The sequence below is a fragment of the Otolemur garnettii genome, unplaced genomic scaffold, assembly GCF_000181295.1.
Source record: "Otolemur garnettii isolate 467f Iridium unplaced genomic scaffold, OtoGar3 scaffold00075, whole genome shotgun sequence".
NCBI lineage: Eukaryota > Metazoa > Chordata > Mammalia > Primates > Galagidae > Otolemur > Otolemur garnettii.
The window spans coordinates 7,946,978-7,968,049 of NW_003852470.1; the positions used below are offsets into that span (position 1 = coordinate 7,946,978).

The 21,072-nt window shown below is 52.5% G+C and overlaps 1 protein-coding gene across 2 annotated transcripts in view; it reads left to right on the forward strand.

Moving 5' to 3' along the window:
- Positions 1 to 17,542, forward strand: part of FAM53B (family with sequence similarity 53 member B) — a 133,444-nt gene extending 115,902 nt beyond the window's left edge. For both annotated transcript variants that reach the window (XM_023515650.1, XM_012807771.2), the window contains exon 5: positions 13,348 to 17,542. In XM_023515650.1, the coding sequence (XP_023371418.1) occupies positions 13,348 to 13,710 (363 nt within the window). In that variant the 3' untranslated portion in view covers positions 13,711 to 17,542. The remainder of the gene's footprint in view (positions 1 to 13,347) is intronic.
- The last annotated feature ends 3,530 nt before the right edge of the window (positions 17,543 to 21,072 follow it).

Here is a 21,072-nt window from a genome sequence, read left to right on the forward strand (position 1 = left end):
GATCTGCTACTTGGCCAAGGTTCTCAGGCAGGTGGGCCCAGCCAGCCCAGGGATGTGGGGGCTCCAGGATAGAGCATGTGGGGTTCTCTCTGCCTGGGCAGAGGCTCTGAGGAGGCCTTATGGGATGTGGGGTGGTTGTACTGGGCTGTGAAGTGTGAGAGGGAATTCTCAAGGGAGAAAATAGTTTATTAAGGGTGTGACCCTGGCCTAGGGAGGCAGGATCTGGGAGGACTCAGTCTGTCTAGGATATGCAGCGGGCCAGGCCTTCAGCTGGCCCTGGAGTGAGGCATTTGCTTCTTATTCTGAAGGCTGGGGAGGAAGGTGTTGGATCAGCTTTGTGACACATTGAGCTGAGAGGCCCATGGACCATCGACATGGCCATTAGGTCTGAAGCTTGAGACAGGATCTGGCCTACAGGTGGCCATGAGGGCCACTGCAGTTAGCGGTACAGGTCTGCTTTGGATTTGGTGTCAGACCTTATATTGTGTTAAAGCTGGTCTTGGTGCTGTAGTTGTGCAGACCACGGAGACACAAGAGCACAAGAGCTCATATGGAAGACTATCACTGTATTGATGGGTACGGAGCAGGACTTTCCCAGGACATGCCCAGCACATGGCAGGCTGGAGCCAGGAGCCAGGCACCCACATCCCATTGGGCATGCCCTGGTCACTATGCCACACTTGTAGTGTGTTTGGTTGCCCCCTGCTGTCTGCAGACTGCTGTGAGGCCCAGAGCAGCAAGGGCAACCCCAGCGCCTTCTCAGGATGGAGGATGGATGGAGGCCCAGAGAGGAGAGGTTCGCCTGAGGCCCCCTGGAGATGCATTTAGACCCGCCTGTCTGATGTGGCCCTCCCAAGTAGGAGGGGAAGCACTTTGTCAACTGGAAATGATAGCCTGTGAAGGGTTTTGGTGACTGTTTCCTTCAGGAGTTTTCCATGCTGAGGCTTGTTTGGACAGATAAATCAGTCAGTTATATTTCTAGTGTCTGCCTTTTCCTTATGATTTATGTTTCATTTGGGGGAAGAAAGAGTTCCCCCTCCCCAAATTGAAAGGAAATCTAGGTGACTTTGACACTGTGAACTTGGTCTTTGCATCTCATTTGTTCATAAAGTATAGGAGTATGACAGATGGAACTGGGGCTCTGTGTCCATTCTCACAGGTATCAGATCTGTAAGCACCTGTCCTCTGTGCCCATCTTTGACATATGTTGGAATGTTCCTGCGGCCATGGAGACATGACAGGGAACTGCCCCAGAACTGTTGGCAACAAACCAGCAGCCACCTCCTCTCACCCTCTCACAGGACAAGGCAAGACGGGCAGCTGTTCCAAAGGGCCCAGGCTGGACTCTCTGGACAAGGCGGGCGAAGTCTGAGGTTGCAGGCACCAAGCCCCAAGCCCAACTGTGGGTCACCCAGAAAGCCTGGTCATGTTCCTCCATAGGGCAAGAAGCCCCATACCAGCCCCAGATCAGGCAGCCATCTGAACCTCTGAACAGCGAAGCAGCGGCTGTGTTCCAGGCATTTCCCCCTCTTGTGGTCTGTGAAAGCCCCTAACAGCCGTGTGAAAGGCCGCCTGGCGTGCACCCACAGGTGGCTGGCTGGCCTGGGTGTGGCCCACTGGCCATGTCAGAGTTGGCCCTTCCTGATGTTTCACGTCACACTTGTGTGTGAAACTCAGATTTAATTTGCAGATTATTAAGTGCAGGAACGTGGGGCTGGTAGTTGTGTCAACAAATTTTACAAAGTGCCATTAAAAAATGCATAAGCTTTGTTTCTACCAGTAAGGCGAAAAAGAACATATTTTATTTTTGGGTGATATGTTCACGTGTTCAAAAGTGAAAACAGTACAGAGCCCCAGCCCTGTCTCTCCAATCCCCCATGCCCTTGAGTTTACTGCTTATTTGTTTCTTATGTTCTTTTATGCAAAATAAGCAAATAGGAATTTCAATTCTTAGTCTCTATTCTTATAGAAAAGATGACATGGTATAGTTCCTTTCTGCACCTTACTTTATTAAACAATCAACTCTGGAGGTGTTCTTCCCATCAGGATTGAGCCCTGCCTCCTTTTTGGCACAGATCTGCCTGCCTTACCTGGACTCTGGGCTGTTTCAGTGTCCTTCAGCTGTGAATTCCAAGTGCAAGTTAGTCCTTTTGGATGGGAGCAGGTGTATCTTCCATAGGGGTACACTCCAAGCCGTAGGGTCGCTTGGTCACATGTGTGTGTCTGCCATCTGGGAGGATGTTGCCACATGGTCTTTGTAGGTGCTGTCCTGCTCACATCCTAGATGGCTGTGTTTGAGACTCCCCTCGAGAGGCTGGTCAGTCATTGGGTTTTTGCCAACCAGATAGATAAAACTGGTTTCTCAATGTCATTTTAATGTGCTTTTTTCTAACCACTTGAGCATCTTTTCATATATTTAAAGGCCATTTATGGCTCGGCGCCTGAAGCTCAAGCAGCTTAGGCGCCAGCCTCATACACTAGAGCTGGCAGGTTTGAATCCAGCCCGGGCCTGCCAAACAACAATGACAACTACAATCAAAAAATAGCCAGGTGTTGTGGTGGGCACCTCTAGTCCCAGCTATTTGGGAGGCTGAGGCAAGAGAATCGCTTAAGCCCAGGAGTTGGAGGTTGCTGTGTGGTGTGATGCCACGGCACTCTACCCAGGGTGACAGCTTGAGGCTCTGTCTCAAAAATAAATTAAATAGATAAATAAGTAAATAAAGGCCATTCATATGTCCTTTTCTGTGCTCTTTTCATTTTCCCTTCTAAATGAATTGATTCATTGGTCTTTTTCTTTTTGATTGTATATTAGGGAAATTAATTTTTATGATAGGAGTTGCAAATATTTACTTTTAATTTGTTCTTTGTTTTCTGACTTTGCTTTTGGCATTCTCAAGCTTTATTGAAATATAATTCATATACAACATAATCCCCCCATTTAAAGTGTATAATTTAGTGGTTTTTAATATATTCATAGAGTTGTATAGCCATCACCACAACCAATTTTAGAATATTTTCATTACCCCAGAAAGAAACCCTATGACATTAGCAGTCACTTCTCACCTCCTGAGCCACCCCCGTCCCTCAGACAACTGCCAGTCTGATTTCTGCCTCCATGGAGCTCCCTATTGTGGAGATTTCGTGTAAGTGGAATCAAACACTGCACTCTGTGGGAATACGGGTCTGCTTCCTTCACGAGCCACCCCACTGTCCTGTAGGGTAGTGCTCTGTGCCTTTTGACGGCCAGTGGATAGACATTTGGGTGGTTTCTACTTTTTGGATGTCATGAATAATACTGCTGTAAACATTTATGTACAAGTTTTTGCGTGTAGACATGTTTTGATTTTTCTTGTGGAGTCACTGGGTCTGATGGAAACTCCCAGACTTCTTTCCACAGCGAATGGACCTTTATGTCCCCACCAATGCTTTTGGCATTTTTTGACATGTGTGTTTTTGTCAGATTTATTAACTATGTCCTTTATGGCTCTGGATTTCGAGTTTCCCTTCTATCCCAAGATTATAAAGGCATTCTGCGTTGCTTCCAGTACTTTCATGGGTTTATATTGCAATCTTTTGTATATGTGGAGTTTATCCTTATGTGGTGTGAACATGAAGCCAACCTTTTTTCAAAAATGTGGTTCCCCCTCAGTACCATCTGTTGAAACTTTTACCTTTTCCTCCTTGCTTTGAGATTCTTTCTTTATTGTATACTTTTTATCTGGGTCTATTTCAGAACAGCCTTTTCTTTTTCATTAGTCTTTGTGTGTATGTACTAATATGCTCTTTTAATTATTGAGACTTTATAATATGTTATAGTGTATTGGTCTGGGCTAGTCTCTATTGTTCCTTCCAGAGCTTTTCTGACTCATCTCACTTGCCTGTTTTTCCATTAAAAACTTCAGATCTTGGAGTTTCAGATCTAGTCTTCAGATCATGGTGGTGAGGTTGGCTGTTGATATTTTAGGTTGGGGTCATATTAGACTTATGAATGAATTTTGGGAGAATTTACACCTTTTCAAGATTGAATCTTCCTATCCACAACATATTTTTCTATTTGTTCAGTCCTATTTTTCTGTTCATTAAGGATTTTTTTCCTGTCAGTTTTGCTAGTTCTTGTAAGTACATATATTCCTGGATATTTTATCTCTCATGTTGTTAGTGTGTTGTCTTGCTATTAAAAGCACGTTTTGATTAGAAAGGACAGTTGAGTACCAAAAGCCGAGCTCCCAGACCCTTCTGCTGGGGCATTGTTGTGTCCCCAGAGTGAATTGTCCCTCTGAGCCCGAGCCCAGTGTGATGGTTTGAGAGTAGGAAGAGGGAACTCGAGCTTGCTGAGCCCCCTTCATAGCCTCCTTGGTGTCTCAATTCATTTTACTCAAACTCCAAGCAATTCTATGGCTTTGCCCATGGCCCTAATTAGCCTTGTACAAATGAGAAACTGAGGTTCAGCCATTTAACTTTTTTTTTTTTTGAAACAGAGTCTCAAGCTGTCACCCTGGGTAGAGTGCCCTGGCATCATAGCTCATAGCAAACTCAACTTCTTGGGTTTAAGTGATTCTCTTACCTCAGCTTCCCAAGTAGCTGGGACTACAGGTTTCCCCCACAGTGCCCAGCTATGTTTTGGTTGTAGTTGTCATTGTTGTTTGGTAGGCCCGGGCTGGATTCAAACATGCCAGCTCCAGTGTATGTAGCTGGCGCCTTAGCCACTTGAGCTACAGGCACCAAGCCTCAGCCATTTAACAATTTGCTAGGGTCCCTCAGCAGGCTCTCCCCACCCCAGCTTAGGTCTATGTAGCCTTTTTTCATGCTGCCATCCTGCTGAAAGGGCTGTAGTTCCCTGAGTGTGGTCCAGAAGGTGAGAGGTCTGATAAATCAGCTGTGTAATGTGGGGCAAGTCCCCTCTCCTCTCCTGGCCTCAGTCTGCCCATTTGCAAAGTGAGGTGGTTAGACTGGTTGGTGATTTGTTCCTTTTTCCAAAAGGCTCCCCTTTGTCCAGTATGCTATCCACAGAAGCCAATATCTGGGATAGAGATGTGGGCCACTACTCAAAAGTCCTGTCTTCAGCGCCCTGATGTGGCCCCTGGGACACCCAGCTCTAGGCAGCTGAACAGGAACCAATGCCCACTGGCCCCTCAGAGAGCTCTGAGCTTCCCTTCTGTGCCCCCAGAACTACTGCAGAAGCCACCCCCCAAACTGTGGGTATCCTGCTGGCCAGCCCTTCCTCAAGGCCTGTGGGCTTAGGAGTGTGTTAGCCTTGGCCCCCTGCCAGAGTCCTGTGTGCTTTGGAAAGGTATCTTGATTTTGTCAGGCAAAGAGTTCTCTTCATGCCAGGCTGCGAGTGAGGTGGTTCCACAAGTCCTGTCCTGAGTGTGTGCCGGCCGGAACGTACACCACCAAAACGGAATGTTTATTTTCTCATCATGAGAGTACTGGGATGCCCTTTGGCATCGGCAGCCACACCTTCTATGTTCAGGCAGGCTGTCTGCCATCCAGGGGCCTGGTGCAGAAACAGTGTCTGCCACCATGTGGTCTACGGGGCTCCAGCAGAGAGCAGCCATTAGGTTGGCCGCCAGAGGACATGTGTAGCTCTGGGCCTTCGCTTGTTCTTGCCCATAGCACCCTGGGGTATAGGCCTGAAGACTAGGGGGAGGGGGGTCCTTCCTTCCACCACCACCACCCCTGGCTGCAAGGAGCACGCAGGGAGCCAGACCGTGGGTGTGGGCTCAGGGTTCCCTATGTGCCTGGTGGGTGGCAAAGTGCACACAGGAGCTGCAATATCCAGAGGGGATGGTGCAGAGCTAGGTTCAGTGGGTGAGTAAGGGAAGGGTGGGGAGGAGTGCCAGCATGGCGCTGACCCAGGGTTGGCAGTAGAGGGAAGTTCACGTGGCTGAGAGAGGTTTGCTGCAGAAGGAGCCAGAGCATGTGTGGGAGCAGAGAGAGCTGGGGGGGGAGGGGGGTCAGCCAGCAGAGCCCAGGGCAGTGGCCAGGCTGTGTCCTGCTTGGAAGGTTTGGCCCACTGAGCAGCACTCCAATGATGCTTACAACTCCTCAGGCCAGCTGGGTGCCTTTCACGGTCTCTATTGCAAAGAGCCCCTCCTCTGACAGCCCACTGGATGACCAGGGTCAGCAGGGGAACCTGCTGAAGTCCACTCTTGCCTGCCTTGAGTCTGGCACAGGAGATCACAGGCTATTAGGTGTTAGTGCCTGAGGTTGGGCTGTCTCTAAGAATGAATCCCCACCCCACCCCAAGTCTCCAGGGACCATAGGCCATTTCCCTCATAGTTTTTGTTCCCACCTGGGCCCTTGGCCTCTGGAGTTACCAGAAGCAGAGTCACACTGCACACACAACTCCATAGGAGGGGTACCTCCTGCAAGGACAGCAAGGTCACAGAGAGCTATGGGTGGGGAGGCCCTGGAGAGAGACTCCTGAGCTGGGTGTTGCCCTTTCCAAGGTGACTCTCAGGGTGGCCTGAAGTGGCAGCCACGCAGTGCACCTGGCTTTGGTACCATCTGAGCCTCCCAGACCTGGAGGAGGTGTGGTAAATCAATTATCCTTCTGATCTTCTGTTTCCTTGTCTGCAAAAAAGGAAAAATGGCATTTGCCTCATGAGCCTGACCAGCCTTAACCGAAACAGTTCCTCTAAAGTCTGTCTGCCACTGGACTGGCTTTTGGAAAAGGGGTGACCATGATCTGTCTGGTGCATGGCAGGTGCTTAGTAAACATTTATTGGCCTCTGCAGAAGTGAGCTAAGGACACAGTGACACAGGAAGGCAGGAACTTCCCTAGTAACTGACCAGGGCCAGCCTTCTACCCCATAGATACTTATTGCCCCATGGGGCCATTTGTGTCTAAAGCCTGTGATCTGGGAAGAGCTCCAGTATTTGGTACCAAATCAGTGGGGCTCCCTGAGCCCCAAAGTACCCCCGATACCAGGAAACTTTATTTCCCCCTCGACAGACAATGGCAACCTGGCATCCCCATCTGAATTTTATAGCCAGCATTTACGTGATTTCTGAGGGTAAGGAGGCAGCCCAGACTCAAAGGGCTGCCTTTTGGGGTCCAGTGGTAAGCATTTGTTTCCTGTCTCTGGCCTAGCTGCTTTGCTTTGTGCCCCTCCACAGAAGCGTGTACTTCCCACTGCCATGGGCTGTGACAGCTGCCCCCCCACCCCCCGGCAATGTGAGTTGGGCTAAGAGTGATCATCTCGTCCCTTTCTGAGAATGGGTGCTGACTTGGCCATAGGAGGTTTATGAAGATGAGATGCTGGGCTGCCCTGCAGAATGTGACAGTCAGCCCCCAGGGACATGACATATGAGCCATTTCAGGCACCTGCCTGAGGCCCAGGCCCACCCGTGGCTCTTAGAGGTCAACTTCAGAGAAAAGAAGCTCCTACTGCCCCAACTCCTTGAGCCCCCGGGATAGAGTCAGTGGCTTTCTGTGAGAAAGAGTACAGCCTTCAGGCAAAAGTCAGATGCACCAAAGATGGATGAAAGATAGGCCAAAAATATGCTTGTGCCTTTTTTTCTCTTCTGAGATAGTTTTTTAGAAAAACCTAGGAAACCACATGCCATGCTATCTTGGTTGTTTCTATGCCAGCTTCCAGTATGAATGAGACTTAGATTTCCAGGCCGTTGACCATCCGTTCTTGTGGCCTGATGTTTTCTTGATCTTGGAGAATTCTGTTTCCATGCAGGCAACTGTCTGCGGAGGAAATGCCTGTGTTCAGCCAGACGCTAGAGCCCTGCCACACATGCTGGGGACCTGCTTGGCTCCTTGTGACTCAGGGTTGACCTTCTGGATGCTCCTGTTTCTTAGAGAGATTTGAGTTTAGCTCCCTAAAAATGCACAACACAAAGACATCCATAAAATTGGACTAAAAAGAGAAAAATATACCTGCCTTGAGGGGCAGTGGTGCTTTTCATCCAAGAGAGATGCTCATGAGCACCTCGGGAAGATGGGCGATCAGGTGCTGGGAGGAAGTATCATGTGAGCACTGGCTTAAAACTAATCAGGGACAAGTGTTCCCAACAACCAGTGCCCCCCATGCCCCCTGCAAACATGAGGTGGGCTGGTGCTAGCAATTGGCCTCCTCACAGGGTCTGGCTGGACTGAACTAGTGCTGTCAAGCAGGTGTGTCGTGTACAGCTGCATTTGCAGGGTGCTCACCTGCTGCCTGAGTCGGGGCTTCTGTGCACATGATGGGTGGAGGAAGGCTCTGGAGGAACTGCCAGGAGGTGGAGGGGCCTAGAGGATGGGGAGAGGTGGATCTAAGAGGTGGCTCAGCTGAAGTCTGGCCTCAGCTTCGTGCCCCAAGAGCTCTAAAGTGTGACTAGCACCTGTGATTTTTTTCCTGCCTGTGGCATGGGGTAGCTCTTGTACCCCTATCAGTTGGTCATTAGTTGGGGGCTGCCTAAGTGGGGACTGGTAACCTCCTGGGCTTCCCAGCCATGAGCTGTCATAGCCCGTGGCAGTGGGGAGTACATGCTTCTGTGGGTTGAGGGCTCTGGGGGGTGGGAGGCGAAGTTGCTGGGCCAAAGACAGGAAACAGAGTAAGGCCAGTTTGTCCAATTCCAGATGTACGTCTGCATTCCCCACACGTCTCTTGGGGCCCAGGCAGCAAAAGGAACACCCAGTCTTTCTTGGTAAAGGTAACCAGGACACCGGGAGCTACTACTCTTAGACACATCCCACCAGCAGGTCTCATCCTTGTCCCCAGATGCCCACTTCTGCACATGGGGACTGCTAGCCCCCAAGACAGCCTTCCCAGGAGAAATCCTGCTCTTTCCCCTGCAGCCCCCAGGCCTTCCCCTTCATGGTCCAAAGCAGGCTCTAGGTCCCTACTGATAAAGGATGTGGTTTGGTTCAGCTCAGAAGAGGTTTCTGGAGTTCCTCCCACCTACCCGCCTTGCAGGCCCAGGGGAACAGCAGCTCAGGGGGCAGGGAATGAGCGCATTGGCCTGAGGCTTAGCAGGGAGGGTGGCTGTTGGCCTAGGAAGAATGTGGACCTAAGGTGTTTCCTGAGTGGTATTTAGATTTCAGCTTGTACCTAGAAGGCTAGTCTACCCTGGGGCCCAGCCAGGGGCTGCCCACTCAGAAGGGTATAGGAGCAAACCTCTGCACAGAAGGGCCCTGCAGAAGAGGGACCATTATTTCCAGCTAGGAAGCCCAGTGGAGACTAGGTAGGATCTGCTGAGCTGCAAACCACCTGGGGCCAGTGGGAGTGGCCATGGCCTCTGTCATGCCAGCCAGAGCAGAGTTCTGGGGGTCTGATGGAAAAGGTAGACTTTCAGGGGCTAAAAGTCACCTCTGCAGCAGGCTAAAGGAATGGAGTCCTAACCTTTATCTCTGGCTGCTAGCCTAAGGCACATAGACAGTGCCTATTGAACCTGGGCAGGCGTGTGCTATAGTAGACAGCTTGTCCCTGAGCCAGGGCTGGACCTCAAGGGAACAGAAGTTGGTGGGTGGGACACAGTTTGTCCTGGAACAATTTCACCTTAGAGTGATGTGTTCACATGGCCCTTTGAACTTAGCCATTTTGCAGCTTTCGCCAGACATAGTTGAGTACACCCAGGCTTCCAATGGCCCTTGCATTCTTCTCCCGTGGCAGCTGGGCTATTTAGAGGGGCTGGGCAGGACCCTGCCCCAAGGGTGTAGTGGGCACAGGGCGGCTACAGGGCTGGGTGTGGTTGTGCCCTGTACTGGATAGCTGTCTGCACAGAACATACACTGCCCCATTGTGATGGTCATCTTCCTCCCTGACAGGTGGGGAGCGCCACCAGCAGGGGTGTTCAGTGGGCAGCCCTTGGCTTTTTTCATTATAACTGCAACAGCTAAGTTTTGAAACAAAGTTCTTTTTTTTTTTTTTTTTTTTTGAGACAGAGCCTCAAGCTGTCCCCCTGGGTAGAGTGCCGTGGCATTATAGCTCACAGCAACCTCCAACTCCTGGGCTCAAGCGAGTCTCCTGCCTCCGCCTCCCAAGTAGCTGGGACCACAGGCGCCCGCCACAGCACCCCGCCATTTTTTGGTTGCAGCCGTCATTGTTGTTTGGCGGGTCCGGGCTGGGGATTCGAACCCACCACCTTAGGTGTACGTGGCTGGCGCCTTAGCCGGTTGAGCTATAGGCGCCGAGCCTGAAACAAAGTTCTTAAGGTGACACTGGCTTTATAGCCAAGGACCAAGTGCCTTTGAGGAGTCTTGGGTTCCATGGTGTGCTACGTTTGCTTGAGCAGAGACTTACCGGCCAAACTCGTGTAGCTTCTCACCCTGCATCATAGCAAAAGGGACCATGCAGGACAGAGTCTGGATCTGTCATACCCTGTTTGACCTCAGCCCTTGCCAGGGCACACTTGAGGCAATAGCCATGTCTTTGAAAGGTCTGGCAGACAGCGGTCCCCAACACCCTGTTGCTGGCTTTAACCAGTGCTTACCATGTGTCTTAGTCCATTCAGGCCACTGTAGCAAAGGCGCTTTAGAGTGGGCAACATACAAGGAACAGAAATGCATTTCTCACAGTTCTAGAAACTGAGAAATCCAAGATCCGGTGCCAGCAGGTTCCGTGTCTGGTGAGGGCCTGTTCCTCCTAGATAGCCCCTTCTCACTGTGACCTCACATGGTGGAAGGAACAAATGAGCTTCCTCAGGCCTCTGATACAAGGGCACTAATACCATACAAAAGGGCTCTACCCTTATGACCTAATCACCTCCTAAAGCCCCTACCTCCTAATACTGTTTATTGCATTGAGGGTTAGATTACCACATGTGACCACAGCACCATGAGTAGTGTCCCGACTTGTGCTGTCACACTGTCCATAAACCTAGACACTTTACCCACATACACCCTAGGTATTCACCAGATAAGATCAGGCGGGAAGATGCTGAGCAGGACCGAGAAGGTGAGCATGGACTCATGCGCTGAGCACAGAGCATCTTCTGTCCAGGTTTCCATGAGCTGTTTCCTGCCCTTTTCTAGCTCTCAGAAAGCAGTGGCAAGTATCCAGGCATTCAGCACACTGGGGTGAATGCACATGGCTAATTCCCAAGGGCTGTCGGCTTCTAGGCCTACCTAGAACCTGTTCACAGCACGCTCAGGCTTGGGCTGGAGGTAACCGTTTCTGTTCATTCTTAGCTACCACAAGTTGCACGCAAACAAAGAAAGAGATGGCTCAGACAGGGAAAGGGCTGGGTGTGGCTCCCTGGCCCTCCTGTCCCTGGACACATGGGCTGGAGCTGCTGCCCAAGTTGGCTGTCTTCTCTCTGTTTTGTGCCCCCTACTGAGTTCTCCTTCTGTCTGGCTCTCAGGTCTAGTCCAGTTGAGGGAGTGGCTGAGAGGCAGAAGGGGTCTCAGAGACCCTTCTATTGCAGGCTTCTGGGGCCTCGGCCCTACCAGGTGGCAAAGTTGTTTCACAAATTGCTCATCTTTGGGGTCCAACTGGTGACCTTGCCCTTTCTCCCAGTCCCAGTGCCGAACCCCCTTCCTGCACCTTGTACCTCAGCCATTACCTTTCTCAGTAAATCAGAAGATTCCAAGAAAAGCAAGCCTATCGGGGCATTTCCTTCATGAGGGTTCAGGAACAATGAACACACCCACAGCAGGCATGGCCGCCGTCCTCCAGAGAGAGCACCTTTTATTTTCCATTTGCTGAGTCTGTTTAAACAGCTTGTTCACTGTGACAGCCAGTGGTCATCTTTACTTCAAAGTGACACACAAACACTGCAGCCTTTGAAAGGATCAGAGCCCTTGGGACAGGTCTGTGATCCAAGCATCGGCAGACATGCAGCACGGCAGGCAGCAGGGGCTCCAAGTCTGTGCCTTTGTCTGCTGGGCCCCCATCTGTGAGTCAGAATGCCTCTTCTGGGCTGAGGGCGCCCTTAACTGTCCTGGCCTCCGTCCCCTCTGCTGCTGGACTGTGCCTGTGTCTCTGGGGGAGAAGGCCTGGGCTTCTGTGCTCTGCTGTGAGAGATGTTGAACTGCACTCCCTGGCACATGGTGTCAGGATGGCCCCCTCTCACTGGCAGGTGGCTCCAAGTAGGACAGGCCTGTGTACCCTCAAAGTCCTCTTCAACTGTGCCCGTGCTAGGGCAGGTCCCAGGCCAGCCTCCACACTGAGGCAGTCAGTACTTGGCAGGTGGAGAAGCTCTTAGGCAACCAAGTGCTCTATCTGGGGCCTCAAAGAGCCCTGTGAGGCAAGTAGGGGCCATTACACACCTCCTACAGATGAGGCAGCTGAGATCTCCGCTTGAAGTATGAGGGCCAAGACCTGGAGCCCAACTCCCCTCAGGTCACAGGGGCACAGGGTCATTCTCCTCTAGAGAGTCAGCATCCCCAAGTGGGGTCTAGAACTTGGATTCAGACCCACTCCTTGGATGGTTCTGATGTGCCCCAGACTTGGGGTGTCATCTGAATCCCTCCTGGCCCTGTCTCCCACTCCTTGCTCACAGGAAGTGAGTGGGGTGGTCACTGTGTCCTGGTGTGCAGAGTGCAGCCTGGCCATGTTTCTGCTCACACCGAGCCCCTCTCATGGGAACACCCTGTGTGTTCTGCTGCCATGCTCTGTTTAATGGCTGCTTAGCAGTCCCTTGTGTGAATATAGACTTTATTTGGTTGTCACTATAGGCAGTTTGAGCTACTCTCTTCATTTCCATTTAACTTTGTGACTTAGGAATATTTTGCTTAATTTTTTGCATACATTTTCTTAAGATAAAAATCCTAGGCTCAGCACCTGTGGCTCAAGCAGCTAAGGCGCCAGCCACATACACCTGAGCTGGCAGATTCAAATCCAGCCCGGGCCCACCAAACAACAATGATGGCTGCAACCAAAAAATGGCCGGGCACTGTTGTGGGCATCTGTAGTTCCACCTAGTTGGGAGGTGGAGGCAGGAGACTCGCTTGAGCCCAGGAGTTGGAGGTTGCTGTGAGCTGTGATGCCATGGCACTCCACCCAGGGTGACAGCTTGAGGCTCTGTCTCAAAAAAAAAAAAAAATCCTAGTAGAGAAATTATCTAAGCAGGAAATGATATTTTTGCAGGTCACCCTCCAGAAAGGCTGTGCACCTGCTCCCTACAGCCTCACAGACCTGGGAATTTGCCAAGTCTTAGTTCTTTGCTAGCTTAGTGGATGAATAATTGAATTTTGCATTTCTTTATAAGCACAGAATGCTCATCAGCCAAGGTGTTGCTTCAGAAGTAAGTTGCTGACAGCTCCTAATCCTTGACCAAATGGTGGAGGAGTGTAGTATTTGGGAATTTTGAGACAGCCTGGTGATCCAGTTTCTTTGGGGGGCATGCAGTCCTGGGGTTCCAGGAAGGAGAGTGGTAACCTTGGTAACCTGTATGTCTGCCTCTCCACAGAACTGTCAGACCTTCAGCAGCCTCAGTTGCCTGAGTACGGGGATGGAGCACTGCGGCCCCCAGAGCCCCTTTGCCCTCCATGTCAGCAGCACACGGGCCTGGACCGCCTTGCTTTCAGCTTCTGGCCCAGGGGGCAGGACCCCTGCCGGGACCCCAGTCCCTGAGCCTCTTCCTTCCTCCTTCGACGACCACCTTGCCTGCCAGGAGGATCTGTCCTGTGAGGAGTCAGATGGTTGTGCCCTGGATGAGGACTACAGCAGGAGAGGGGAACCAGCCACAGCCTGGAGGGACCGCGGGGCCACCGGGAACAGCCTCTGCTCTCTGGATGGCGAGTTGGACATTGAACAGATAGAGAACAACTGAGGGCAGTGGACCCTGGTCTGGGCTGGGGCTGCATTGTAATCGATGGGCCTTCAGTGCCATTCAAAGGGGGCCCAACAAAAGCTTCCTGAGGGGTGCTGGGTCCCAGAGAGGAAGCTGCCCACCTCCCAGGGAGAGGCTGTCTGGTGCATGGTGTCCTGGCTCTGTGAATGCTGGCCTGGCCATTCCCTGCAATGGGGTGTGTCAGCCTTTCACCAGCTGCCCAAGTGTGGTGGCTGCCAGGTCCACATCACTACACATCACAGCCCAAAGAGCAGCTCTTCAGTTTGGGTCTTCTCTGCCTTCTTTCTTGTGGGGTATCGGGCAGTCTCTGTCATTTCCCCAGCAGAGCTGGGCACCTCTCTGCATCCCCTGGGCAAGTTTGGCAAGAGGGCCTGGGCTTGGGGCTAGGCCAGGGGCTGTCTGGCCATGTCAGGCCCTTCTGGCCTTGCTCAGGTTCAGTGCTGGGGAGTTGCCCCCACAGCTCCTTTCACGCAGTTTTATTCTGTGCCTTCTCTCCCAGGCCTCCCTGCTTCCGGTTTGGGAAGGTTCCGGAGATGCTTCCTTCTGTAGTGACACCAGAACCATTTGGCCTTAATTCCAAGTGTAGGAGGAAGAGATTCTGGGGTGCTGGAGTGGCCCTCCAAAGGTTAAGCCCATGTCTGAACTCTTGGGGCTGAGGGAGCAACGTGGGGGGTACTTGGTACAGGCTGTCCACATTAGGTAGGAATTTGGTGAAATCTGTTGGCTGGAAAGACGGACTCAGTTGGCCTTCCAAGGCATGGAAAAGAGCCTGACCCCAAGGCTCTGCCACTTTGGGTGCTGCCTTGATAAGGCTGGCAGATAGCAGCCCCTCTCCATGGCTAACTTGTCACTAAAGGATTAGTTTGGTTGATTCAGGTGAATATAGGGATGTCACAGCCTCTTCAAAATGTCTTTAGGTGATAAGAGCTGTGAATGGAGCCTGGAATGAGGGCCCTAGGAGCTGCCTGCAGCATTCCAAGCACATTCCCATTTGTTCTTGGGGGCTGCTGGCAGTAAGGTGTACCATCTGCCTCAGCTGAGGGGGGCTCAGTGCTAAGTGCCACCTCTATGCCATAGGCCCCGCCGTGGGCACAGAGCTCCATTTGCACCCTCGCTCTTCCTGGCTCCTCCCAGATGGTGGAGTCCACAGCATGGCCCACAGCATCATGGGGCAGGGGGGGCCCTGACCCCCTGGGGGTTTGCTCTGGGGCAACTCTGCCCCAGCCCTCCTTGCAGATGTACCACATGAGCCCTGCTCTTTGGGAATCTGGCTTTTAGCAAACTTGGCATCTTCTGCAGACAATAGCACTGGGCTGGCTTGTGAGTGAGTGGCGTATTTTCCCATAAGGCTAAAAATAACTGGTGTGTTCTCTTGAGTTTGCTGACACGTGATAAAGGCACTTTTGTAGTCACTTTGCTTTTGCTCGTCTTCTGTGGACGAGTGAATGCCTCACTTCTGCAGGTTGAGTCCAAATGGTTCTCACCTTTTTCCTAAAAAAGACCCTGTTTGAGAAACTGTCTAAACTTTTGCTTTTTACTACATCAAAAGGGCGGTGGCTCAAGTTCTTATATGGGGGTGGCATTCCTTAAAAATCAGCCATAAGATGCTTGTGGAAAATCCCCGTCCAATGGCCCAGGTTGCAGAGCCTGGGTGTGCTGGGCACTGGACAGGTCCTAGAGGGGCAGCCAGCTCACCCGAGTCTGCTATGGCTCCTTCCAGAGGCACATCCACTTGGGACCCTGGAAAGCCAAACCCGAGGGCTCTGGATTGATGAAGGGATCTCTCCTGATCCTGCTTCATGGGTTTTGGGGGCTGAGTCTTCTCTGGGGCAGTTGTTGGGTGCAATGTGGAGAATACACGCCAGTGTCTCGTGTTGACGAGAGGTCCTGGCACCTGGAGTGGCCACACCAAGAGTGACCACAAGGGTAGCAGGACTCTAAAGCAGACCTTCCCGTGGAAGGCTGGGCCACACTGTAGCAGGGAGGAGGACAGTGCTAGCCAAGGGCAGGCATGGCCCAGGTGCCTCGCTCAGGGCCAAGGGGGTGGCACATGGTGGCTGGTGTATCATAGGGCTGCAGCATGACCTGCCCTCACACCCTGCCTGCCAACTCCCCCCTATGCCTAGGGGCAGGGAAGGACAAGCATTGCCACTGGCCAAGTCACAGCTTTGTCCTCCCCAGGTTCTGCTGGCCAGCAAGCCCAGCCCCAGGCACTTGTAGGCAGAAGTGATCCAGGTCTGTGGCAGGGTTTGGCCCTTTCCAGCCTCCTAAGGGCCCTCTTGGACATTTCTGCCCCCACCAGGGCTCCTAGCCCAAGCCTGAGTCCACGACAGCAACTAGGGGAGAAAACGGTGGTGTCCCCTCTGCTTAGAGGGAAAATGGCCTTCAGTTGGTCTCACGTTTGTCTTTTGACTGAAGAATGCAGACCCTATCTGGAAGGTGCCACCCCCATCACAGCCACATGCCATAGAGGCCCATTTCTGTACTCCACTCCACTGGCCCCAGGACTTTTGGTCTTGGAGCTCTGGCTGTTCCTACCAGTGATCCTAGCTGATGGCAGGTGCAGGAGCCTCACTGTTGTGGCCTTGCCCATGCATCCTGCCTCTCAAGGGAGACTGAGGAAGGGGCCCTGAAGGACGAGAGCGGCCTATGGCCAGGAAAGTGCAGCAGGAGGAGGGGCTCGCCATCACACAGCATCCATACTCACTCCAAAGCCACTCAACCATCGGGACCTGTTGTCTGCCTGGGGGGAGGGGGGCAGCCTCACCGTTTACATTAACTGCAAACCCTCTTGCCTTACACTCGGTGGAGGCCCAAGCTGGCCCGAGGCCCCCAGGCAGACCCTATGTAGGCCCACAGGGAGCTCATTTTGACCAGATGTACCGATTTTCACTCTCAGAAAGCCTTACTTTTCAACAGAATTTTGTAGCAGGAAAGTTTTATGAATTTGTACACTGAAAGAAAGTTTAAATAAAAGTCCACATTAAAAAGAAACCCCCAATTTCCCAATGGGTCTCCTGGGTGAGGGGTATGCAATCGGCCAAGCTCTACTGTGCCATCTGACATGTTTCCCCACCAAGCAACATGGTGCTGGGTCCTGTGCCACGGGCTCAGCCTTAGCATAGGCATGGGCTGCACCTCCATTTCCATGAGGGGGTTGTAGTCACGTGTGCTCTGTGGTCACAGGGGCAGTCACCTGGACAATGACCACTGAAGACACCAGCCACCTGGGACCAGGCAGTCCCGCCAGGCACAGCTGGTGCAGTCCAGGCACTCTGGCTGCATACAGGCAATGATGCCACACCTTGCCACGTCCACACTGTTGATCAAACCCCTCCCACTGGCGCCAGTTTGAGAAAACCATGTCTCTTTAAAGAGAAAAGAAAAAAAATTTTTTTAAAAATTGCAGCCCAAAGGGGAGATCTGTAGCCTAGGTAGGATAGTCTGACCTTCTAGCATAGTGTCTTTGGCAAATGATTTGTGTTTTCAGTGCGTGGGGAGATATCCTGGAGACTCAGGTGACACACGGCACATAGACTATTCTAGGGTTGTAGTGAGCTTCCCCAAACCAGACATTGGTGTTGCAGAGCTTCAGGAAGTGTGGCGACCAGAGGTGTAGTGTTGGGCCAGGCCTGGCCCAGGGTCAAAGCGGTCTGCATGCCAAGAGCGCTGGGCCGGTGTCCTGTCCCCCGCCCCCACCGCAGCCTGCCCTCCCTGCACAGGCCATGACTTGCACTAGAGCCGCTCTAGTCTCTCAGGAATCTGCTTGTTACTTTTACTGTGTAAATAAAGCTTCCTGGTTCAATATCCAGCTGCCTGGAATTGGCTGTGTGGTTTCTGTTGGGTGCAGTGAACCAGCAGGTTTCCCGTCTGCCCATGGGGGCACCAGCTCTGGGCAGGGAGGGGCACAGACTACACCCCTCTGTTCTCTCCAGGTCAGGATCCATAAAATGGGGATAGCAGACATCTCACAGAGCTGTGGGCAGGCTCAGATACAGGAGACGGTGTGTATGTGGACTTAGGGGTGGAGGAGCCCAGCCCCTTGCTTCAGCCAGGAGCCAAGGCCCCCAGGACAGCAGAAGGATCCCTCTGCAGTGGGGAGGAGTCTGCCTTCGCTGGCACAGCCTGCCCTTGTGAGCATATCACTTTCACTCATCAGTGCTGAGAGGCAAAGCTACGGGGAGAGGCCTAGGTGGCCACCTGCCACTTACCCCCTAGAGTAGCTCAGGAGGTGGTTCAGAGAGTGCCATTGGCTCAGGGCCTCTGACTCTGGGGGACAGCGCAGCTCAGACCTCTGCACCTAGGGCTGTGGGGATATCAGAGCACGCAGCTTAGCCTGGTATGGGATCGCAGGTCCTGTATCCGGCCCTCAGGTTAACCAAGCTCAGGAGATGCGGGAGTGGGGGTGTGTTGCAGCCTTGAGAAAAGGCATGAAGAGTTTTGTTTAATTTCTGTAACCCAACGTTTCCTCAGAGAATATGACCGCAGAATTTTTGCCTACTGTGTCTGTTGGGTCCTAGGATCCCACTCTGGGAATAGGCTTTGCAGCATGCTTGGTTTTCTTTTTAGCAGCAGATCTTCTCCCAAACAGAACCGACTGTGAACACCTATCTCACGAAACAGGTGAATTAGGCTGTAGGGGGCAAGATGGTCACCCTTATCCCAGCACCCAAGGCTTAGGGCTGACCCAGGGCTGGGCAAGTTGACCTTCTCACTAGACCCCACCCCACTATCCAGGGGAAGCTTCTGCCAAGCATACTGCCCCCTATGGGTCCCCCACCTGGGAGTGGGGCAGGGTGACCCTGGATGAACCTCTGGTCCCTAACAGCCCTTACCTCTATCCCCACCAGATGAGAGCCCTGGCTGGGCTCCAGCCTTGTGCTGGCCTGCTACAGCTCAGCCATGTCCAGCTATGGCCCCCAGCACTCTGCCCTGGCACCTTGGCCCTGTGGCTGCATCTTACTGAACCTCAGGGTTTGCTGAAACTGGGACTCCACCTCCAGGCACAGGCTCTCTGGACAGCTTTCACCCTCACCGTGCCCAAGCCAGCCAGCTCCCAGGTGCACAAGGGGCTCTGGCTGTGGACACTGGGCACATGCCTTGTCTGAGCAGCTCCTTATCTGTAAATGGGCTGTAACCCTCATGGGCTTCCACGAGAGAACTGGTGGAGGGAGACCCATTGCCACACTGGACCACCTGCCATTTGTGGAATGTGCACAGGAAGAGGGCTGAAAGAGAGAAGGCCAAAGGATGGGCATGCCTTGCACAGTGACCGTGGTCAGACTCTGAACGACTTTTGGTTTCTTTTTATTGAATTTTCGGTTAAATTTCCCACAATATGTATTTCCTTGATACTCTAAAAAAGAACCAGAGCCTTAAAAAGAGGGTGCAAAGTGCACAGCATATTTTTCACCTGAACCGGGACAGTCCTGAGAGGGAAGGCTGGAGTTACTGATGATCATTCTGGGACGGGAGGGGCTCACTCTGCCTTCTGCAGCCTGAGTCCCAGCCTTGTGCCCTTGGGAGAGGGTGTGGATGCCCACATGCCTGCTGTCTTGTGGGAGCTTGGGTGGGGTGCACATCGCACCCTTGCCCTGGGTGGGCATGGTCTCTTTGCCAGTCTGAGTCCTCTTGGGCCTCTTCTGCAGGCCCTGGAGTTGCTGAGCAAGCAAGAGGGGAGCATGGGAGTGAGGAGCTGTCTTTTCTGCCGAGTGGCTGAGATGAGGAGGATGAGGACCTTATATGACAGTGTGTGGGACCCCAGACCCAGCCTGGCCTGGGCTTGAAAGCCATGTAAGACAATTCTATTGTTGGACTAGCCCAATTGGAATTGAGCTTTCATGAGGAGACGCATTCAGCCCAGGTCTAGGGACAGTGTCGGCCTCAGAGTTGGGCTATTTATGGGTGGACGAGGCCCCAAAGGGGTGCACTGTCCTGCCTGCTCACCTCTCAGTCCCTCCCACTGCTGCTCCTGACAGCCACAGAGCTGACACCCCACAGCCTGGAACCCTGCTGGGAAGTGTGGCCGGGCCCCAGGCCACTGACTCGATCCAGATTTCCAAGGCAAAGCCTCCTAGGAGCCCACCAGGCTGGTCACCTGGGTTTTGACGGTCTGTTTCATAGTGACAGTTGGATGGTACATGTGTTGAACACAGTCCTGTCCTTAGCCCACCACCAGCCCTTAAATCCAGCCTCACCTGTGGTCTCTGACTCAAGGACTCAAGCCCATCTGTCTGGGGATGTGGAAGGAGGGTCCACAGCAGGCCAGGGCTGGGTCCCCTCTCCATACCCGCTGCAAAGGCTGGCAGTTGTCAGCAAGCTGGAAGGACCTGTGGTGAGGGAGGTCACTCCTCACTTCTGGGCAGCAACACTGCCCCAGGTGAGCAGCAGGGTAGAGTCATTGCCCCAGCTAGGGGACAAGGCACGCCAGCAGGGCTTGGGAAATACCATTAAGGAAATCATCTTATTTTATAGATAAGGTCACTAAGGTTCAGGGTCACAAGACTCCATGGGTGGGGTTGGGCCGCAACCTTAAGGAGAATATTCCATCTCTAGAGAGCGGATGCTAGTACGGAGCCAGCACAGACACTCCCACAGAAGATTTTTCAGCAAGGATGGGGTGGTATTATTGGAGGGACTCGAACAGGACAGACAGCATGTGGGGTCAGAACTTCACTGGGGCACAGCCTTGCCTTATTCTGTGGGCCCTTGGGCGAGTCACTTCATCCCTCTGCACCTCAGGTTCTTTATCTGTAAAGTAGGAAGGATGCCAGTGCTGAGCCCACTGCAGCTCAGAGGGTGGGACAGTTCTTCACTCGGAGCTGTGGTCTGTCCCCTAAGGAGCTGTCCTCTGCACCCTACTCTAGGCTGCAACTTAAAACAGTAGACTCAGCTTGTCCAGGGGAGACAGAGCCAGCCTCCTTCCCCAGGGAGACATCTGGCTGCAAGCCGGGGAACCCATTAAAAACAAAGCAAAAGGAAAACCAAAGACTTGCCAAACCAAGCCAGCATGCCAGGGTTGCCCCCCTCCCCAAGCCACCTTGGAACTACAGCCCACTGTCTGACATTGCCCCTAGTTGATCTCCTGACAGCCATCATCAGGGACCTACCTACCCAGGAGAAAGTGATAATCAGCCCGGGTGCCAATGACACTAGTCCATTTGGCAGCCTCTCTTTCTGATGATAAGACTTAGCCACCATTCCCTCCTAATCCTGATTTAATGGTGGCCAGTCTGGCTAGACACTGTACACCCCCCAGGGGCCAGCACTTCATCATCATCCTGTCTTAACCTAATGGAAATCCTATTATGAGGACCCAAGACGACTTCTTTTTTTTTTTTT